Here is a 7,500-nt window from a genome sequence, read left to right as displayed (position 1 = left end):
TTGCAGTTTGCTGTAGATATTTTTATTGTGTTTTGATGTACCGAAAATGAATAACTAAATGATGAAATAATGAAATGCAATCAGCCAGTTATTTTAGCCCTGTGACCTCAGGCTTGTGTTTTCCAGAGAGCAGAGCCTTGTTCTCGCACCATGACTCATTGCCACTGAGACATGTACACACACACAACCATGTGCACACATAGATACGCACGCACGCACACACGCACGCACGCATGCACGCACACACACACACACACATGCCGGGCCCAGGACAGAGTCATCTGAAAGGGCCACCGCTTCCAAATACATGCAATGTAATGGGGACCCAATTCTGTGCCCCCTCTCTCCCTGGGCCCGGGGCGGGGACAACATACCCATTCCACGCCAACAATTCCCACCCCGACACACACACACACACACACACACCAGGGGGGCAGGTGGGGGCAGAGAGAGAGAGAGAGAGAGAGATACAGAGACAGAGACAGAGACAGAGGCAGGCAGACAGACAGAGAGACAGAGAGACAGAGACAAAAACAGACAGAGAGACATTGAGACAGTGAGACAGTGAGACAGTGAGACAGTGAGACAGTGAGACAGTGAGACAGAGAGACAGCGGCAGAGAGAGAGAGAGAGAGAGAGACTCACTGGGCGGTAGGGGCTCGTCCACTCTCTGGTAGCGGCTGATCTCGTTGCGGACGGAGGGGAGGGAGCGCACAGGAGGGTGGCCGTTCACCTGACCCCCAGTTGCTCCCGCTGCCATAGCAACAAACACAAATGGGACTGCATTTCATTTCTGTGACTATCTGTTTTTGTGCAGAATGTGCAAGTTGAGATCTTGAAGCAGCTACTCGGTACTTAATAAAAAAGCATACTGGAACAGTATTGAAAAGCTAACATTTTGTCTTTCAAAGGACAAACTTCACGTCTTTTCTAGATACACTTTCAGAGATGATATCTGGTTTTCTACTTTAAGAAGTGAACACATTGAAACGGCCATACATTCACCAGATATGTATTACCAGATTCCCTCGTGCAAAGTAGCATTGTAAAGCTTAGAATCAGAATGTATGACTAGCTCAATATGCCCTGGCCCGGGCCTACTTGCAGCAGTTTTCTTTATGGATGTGATAGCACATGAACACATATTAAAATAAATAGTTCACGCTTCCATTTTATGGATAGGACAGAATATGAGAAAATATGAATTCCCTCTCTTAACTTTTTTCATGTAAGTACCATCAGTAACAGCAAACTAAAAACTACAGAAATAATTTTCGTTGTACAAATAGTATGTAGAGAGTAACTTGTGCAAAATCCCTGGTGCTGAACAAAAAGATAACGTATTTTTTGAAAAAAGGTTCGCACACTCCTTTGGATTTTTTCTTCTTTAAGTTATTTTTTCTTCTTTTTATTCATTCATTCATTGGTGAAGACGTTTCGACCTCTCTGTCTTGAAATCTGAGGAAGGCCGAGAGGTCGAAACGTCATCGCCAATGAATGAATGAATAAAAAGAAGAAAAAATAACTTAAAGAAGAAAAAATCCAAAGGAGTGTGCGAACCTTTTTTCAAAAAATAGGTACAAATAGTATGCCAATGTAGTGGCATTGTAAATATGATGAATTATCCACACACATGTGTATATTTTGTTAACTCATACAACACACATCTGTACATCAAAATATAATGGTAGAGTAGTACGTACATATATCCAATTATTATTAATCTAGCTGCTATTAAAAATGACTAGAGCGCCACATATTCCAAATGATTTAGCTTTACCTATAATTTTTAATCTGGTGATTGTTAAAAACATCTTTTATTCACACGCACATGCAATAATACTAAGTTGTACCTAAAGAACAACGCAGAAGTCCAAAAGGATCTGCTGCGCAGTAGCCTGACCTACCTAACCCTCCGTCTGTTTCCATGGAAACCTGTCCTGATTCCGCTCCTGCCGTCGCCGTGGTGCTGGTCCCGCTGGCCTCCGCTGACCGCGCCCCTTCCTCTAGACTGGCACCACCAGCTGCCTGAAGACTCCGCCTCCTCTGCCAGACCTAGAAATCATCATCATCATCATCACTGTTATCATCACGAAAGCCCACCTACTGAACTCCCATTGCCATTGTGACACAGCACTCCATAGAACGTGCTCACCGCACACAACGAAATTGCATTTATGCCTCGCCCATCCAAGGGAGCCCAAATGGCACCCCAAGAGAGCAGTGTGGTGGGATGGTACCATGCTCAGGGTACTTCAGTTATGGAGGAGGATGGGGGAGAGCACTGGTTAATTACTCCCCCGACCAACCCGGCGGGTCAGGAGTCGAACAGGCAACCTTTGGGCTCCAGGTCTGACGCCCTAACTACTTACCCATGACTGCCCATCATCATCACCACGACAATAACAACAACAACAGAAAATGGTAAATGGACTGCATTTATATAGTACAACACTTTTCCCCTCTGTCCAGCACTTGGGCATTTTACAATTCAACCCATTCACATTCACATTCACATTCACATTCACAGACTTGTGGCAGAAGAGCAATTTGAGTATCTTCAAGAACACTTCAATGGAGTTAGGCAGAGTGAACTTAATGATGACTTCATAACTAAATAATTACAGTAACTTATTATGTTAGTAATAACTTGTAGCGCCCAAAGTAACTTAAGAAAAGGTGGACAGGGGCTTGGAAGAGAGGCGTGCAAGAGTGCATGCATGTGTGTGTGTGTGTGTGTGTGTGTGTGTGTGTGTGTGTGTGTGTGTGTGTGTGTGTGTGTGTGTGTGTGTGTGTGTGTGTGTGTGTGTGTGTGTTTGTGTGCGCGGGTGCGTGTCTGAGTGTGTGTGTGTGTGTACGCATGTGCTTGTGCGTTTAAAGACCAAACGCCTCAAACCTCTTCTCCTTCCTCCTCCTCTTCCCCTTCCTTTGTCTGTCCTGATTGGTTGGATGTGGCAGCAGCTGATGCCCCGCCTCCTGCTGCTCCTCCATCGCTATTGGCACTGGCATTGTTTGGGGGTGTGGTCTTGGTGGCGTTGGTTGGTGCCTCTGTTGACTCCACTGTCTCTACAGACCTGTTGCTACTGGATGCCTCCTTCGTTTGGCTCTCCCCCTCTGGCACCTTCAGTAAAACATTGGAACATCAATTTATAAAAAAGACTATTATATCAAATGTGATTATATTACATTGTATTTAATAAACATCGACGTAATACCATTCGAAACGAGCACAAAAATGGATGGCCTCCTGCTCCCAGCAGGACACACACACAGAGGATATTGCAATACAAGGCTAAACCCCCCACCTGGACAGCCAGGTAATAATAAAAAATGGATAAAATAAGAGAATTCTCCCCACACTGCTGCTGCTGCTCAGAGTGATTTCATTCGGTTAACAAAGGACATTTTGACCCTTTAGGTCTTTGTCAAGACCTTAAGGTTTGCAATGCTGTTCGCTAAGTGAATGAAATCACTCTGAGAAGCAGCAGCAGCGTGTGGGCAATGTCTTATTGTATTTTCTGTTGGACTTGTTACCCTGCACCTGCAAAGTGTTGGGTGTGTGCGTATTGTCGACCACAATAAGAACAATGTTTCTTTGTCTCTCCGCTTTTTTTCTCAAAATGAAGTGACTGGTCCAAATGACCACCGGCCAACTAGCCAAATGCTCGTGGAAATTCAGTTTGGCTGATAGAAAAGAAAACTTACTAGCCACTTTGACTGATAGTGAGTGTATGTGTGACTAAGATTTAACGGTAACACTTTACTTTACGGATCGCTAATAAGGTGGTAATTTCATGCTAATTTCATAGTTATTTCATAGTTATTTCAGGGTAATTACTGTTTGTTTTTAGTAACAACAGCAAAATAACCATACAGTTTCCAGTGCATTGTGGTGACACCCTGATGACTCGCAGCACGGTGACACTTTGTTGACACACACACACACACACACACACACACACACACACACACACACACACACACACACACACACACACACACACACACACACACACACACACACAATGCACTGGAAACTGTATGGTTATTTTGCTGTTGTTACTGAAAACAAACAGTTATTATCCTGAAATAGCAATGACTATGAAATTAACACGAAATTAACACCTTATTAGCTATCCGTAAAGTAAAGTGTTACCGATTTAACATCTACCAAATTGGCTAGTGATGAAAAAAAGTTCATTTATAGCCGTGGAGTGAGTAGTTCTTCTCTCCCTCACCTGTGCACTGGGGGCCCCAGTCTGAGCTCCCTGACAGGGCCCAGCAGCAGCAGCAGCAGCAGTGGCCGTGGCCCCCGCTTGTTCCTCCCCTGATTTCCCCTCCTGTGTTCTCTCCTCCACGCTGCTCCCACTGCCCTCCGTCTCGGTGGTCTCTCCCTTCTCAGCTGCTGTTGCTGCTGCTGGTGGTGCTGGTGCTGCTGTTGCTGTTGCTGTTGCTGCTGCTGCCGCTGCTGGTGATGGTGTTGATGTCGAATCTGCTGCTGAGGCTGAAGCCACTGCTGTTCCTGTGGAGAGAGCCAGGGTTGCCAGATGTGACTGAGGATTTCCAGTACAAAAATAGCCCATTTTTGTCCATTAATATTAATTTAACTGCTACAAATGCTAGAAATTCACAGGAAAACAAAATGCATCTACTGACCATACTAGTGAATATTGTTAACAATTTATGGAATTGTTAGCTGGTAACCTGTGGATTTCCTGTTTTTATGCTTTTATTCTTTGTCCGCAACCCCCTTAGGGTCCCAATCCCATGTCTGGGAACCTCTGCACTAGTGCATCATATTACCAGACATTCTTTAAGTACCTGTATAGAGATATGCCAATGTAATGGGCTGCTATGGGCACCTAACATGACCAGGTTCCGGTCTGCCTAAAGGGGCGTGTCATAATGCTCCTAGCAATGAATAGAACAGTCCTTAGGTCTGCCTAGGTCTGCCTAAAGGGGGAGGATTCACCCCCCCACCCCCCTGCAATAATAGAACCCGGAAACAATGGGCCAATGGAACCTCTCTCTCTCTACTCTCTCTGATATTACATAGTTAGTTACATCAATTATTCCACTGTACCTGCCGAGTTAGCCCCTGCTCCTGCTCCGGTTGCTTCAGCAGTCGCACCCTCCGCTGCAGCTGCCACTGATGTCGTCTCCCCTTCCTTGTTCTCCGTCTTCTTTGCCATTTCTCCTTCCTCCTTCTCTGTGGAGGTGTGTCCTTCAGCCCCGCCTGCAGGCGTAGGTGTGGGTGTGGACGTAGATGTTGTCATAGGTGCAGCAGAAGCAACGGCCGCCGCCCCATTGGTCAGAGGAGAGGGCTGGGCGTCGGCCGCCACACCTGTAGAAGAAAACTAGTCAGTGACTAAATCTAATATCAATGACTGTACATCATATGGACAATGTACGTACAACCTTGCTCAGGAAATTTCAGCCGTCGCTCTGTGTCCAAAATATACGACTTCCAGGTTAGAATCGCTAATCAGAAGCGCCTGTTTGAGACTATGCCCCGCCCTGATATGGAGTGGGTGTTCTGATTGGCTATTGCAACCTGGACCGAAATCCCCCCCACCTGCGCCACTGTGTGATTTAATTACATTACATTACACTTACGCATCTAGCAGATGCTTTTATCCAAAGCAACTCTCAGTTATTTACAGGATATTGGTCACAGTGTCTGTAGCAATGTGGGGTTAGGTGCCTTGCTCAAGGCCACTTCAGCTATAGAGAGTGAGGTAAGGAGTGGAAGGGTGGGATTTGAACCTGCGACCCCCTGATCTAAAGCTCATCTCCTTTAACCAATAGGCCACGGCTGTGTGATGAGGCGCCATCCTCGTCCAGAAAGCTTTTAACTAAAGGTCACTGCACGTCTTCATATACAAATGCACCTACTTGTGGCGCTGCGCGACGACACCCCCTCCTCGTCCTCGTCCGAGTCGATGTGCAGCATGGCGTTGAGCCGCGTGTCGGTGGGGAAGCTGGAGCGCAGCTTGGGCGAGGCGGCGCCCAGCGGCCTCTCGCCGGGCCCCTTGGGGGCCTCGATGGCGTCCAGGTAGTCGTTGAGGGACACCTGCCGGTGCGTGTGCCCCCCAGCGGCCCCCAGCTCCGCCATCGAGAGCGCCGCCGGCCCCGAGGCTGCCTCGGCCCCCCCAACGGCCCCCAGGCAAGCGCCATTGGCTCCCCCCGTCATCCGGAGGAGCAGCCGGTCGTCTTCGGCCGCGGTGCGGAAGACGCCGTCTCCGTTGTGGAGCAGGCCCTCGCCGTGCAGGGAGCCGTCCTCGGAGCCGGTGGGGGAGGGGCCGCGCAGGTAGCGGGAGGACGGGTGCAGGACGTCCTCGTCGTCGGAGGGGCTGCCCGGGTCGCCGTTCATGGCTGAGGCCCCCAGGATGGGGCCGACGACATCTGTGAAGGGGGGGGGACAGAAGGGGTGGGAGACAGAATGTTGAGAGAACAGATGCAGAGGGGTCACGGATGGAAAATGTAAAATCAACAATTGAAGAGTTCAGATGCAAAACCCCCTAACTCCATTTCTGAAGACCTGCAATTCTATATTTTTAGAGAACCCCGTTGTTGGTTTGGTTTACATTCATGTACTTGATAATACATATAAATAGTTATATTACATAAATAAAATAAAAAATGTGCAATTTTGATAGCTTTGTATTAAATAAAAATGAATTAAGATTATTTTCTGAAATGGCACTTAAGGGGTTTTGCATCTGAACTCTTCATGTTGAAAATTGTCATTGGGTTTACATTGGGGTGTTGAGGAAATGGGATAAAATGGGTCTGGGTATTGAAGACCTCGTTTCACTTCACATTGTTGGACACTGAGGAATGAAGACAGCCCAAATGCATATGTGTAAATAAAAACTATTTATGCATAGTGGAACCTCTCCCTCTGGTTTTTCAGTTGAGGCTCAGGGCTGGAAAGTTTGCCACGAAATGTGACAAAATATAACAATATGGGAAGTTTTGCCAGTCTTTGACAAGGGTGTCAGTTCTGCGCTCAGAAAAGCACCACCCCTGATGCAAATTTGATCCAATCAGCTCTGAATCAGACGATCACCAGGAGCACTGGGAGGTAGATGAGGTACTTAGTGACAAAACGGTGAAAAAAAAGGATTGACAGCTCCAGAATTTGACTAATCACTGACTGATATTCAATTCAGCAGCCACTTGATAATAAATTACTCTTTTGTATCCAAAATTTACTAACGACTTTCACATTCCATTGCTACTTGATTGGTCTAGCATTTGCCTGCAGGAGGGGGTGAATGAGGGATGGAATGGTTCACTTGTGTTTTTTGTTTATATGCACAGTTGTAGCCGTGTCTCAATGTGTTTGTAGAAAGATTTTGATTTATCTATGGTAAGTTAAGGAATATAAAAAGAGAAAGTTTTCTTTCAAAAAAGAAGACAGGAAATGATGAAACTGAAAGAAATCTCTTTCCCCCCAGACAGATAGGCACAGACATACAGGCAGGCACACACAAA

The 7,500-nt window shown here is 46.5% G+C and overlaps 1 protein-coding gene across 1 annotated transcript in view; it reads right to left on the bottom strand.

Moving 5' to 3' along the window:
- The window catches only part of hecw2b (HECT, C2 and WW domain containing E3 ubiquitin protein ligase 2b), a 99,333-nt gene that overhangs the window by 55,639 nt on the left and 36,194 nt on the right, over nucleotides 1-7,500 (bottom strand). Inside the window, exons 8-13 of the mRNA XM_063212138.1 lie at nucleotides 5,896-6,405; nucleotides 5,084-5,344; nucleotides 4,239-4,522; nucleotides 2,897-3,121; nucleotides 1,908-2,055; nucleotides 646-753 (exon numbers count right to left, since the gene is read on the bottom strand). Coding sequence (XP_063068208.1) covers nucleotides 646-753; nucleotides 1,908-2,055; nucleotides 2,897-3,121; nucleotides 4,239-4,522; nucleotides 5,084-5,344; nucleotides 5,896-6,405 — 1,536 coding nt within the window. The remainder of the gene's footprint in view (nucleotides 1-645; nucleotides 754-1,907; nucleotides 2,056-2,896; nucleotides 3,122-4,238; nucleotides 4,523-5,083; nucleotides 5,345-5,895; nucleotides 6,406-7,500) is intronic.

Source organism: Engraulis encrasicolus, chromosome 12, assembly GCF_034702125.1.
Source record: "Engraulis encrasicolus isolate BLACKSEA-1 chromosome 12, IST_EnEncr_1.0, whole genome shotgun sequence".
In the NCBI taxonomy this organism is placed as follows: Eukaryota; Metazoa; Chordata; class Actinopteri; order Clupeiformes; family Engraulidae; genus Engraulis; species Engraulis encrasicolus.
The sequence above is the reverse complement of the archived record's forward strand: the minus strand, read 5'-3'. Positions and strand labels throughout refer to the sequence as shown.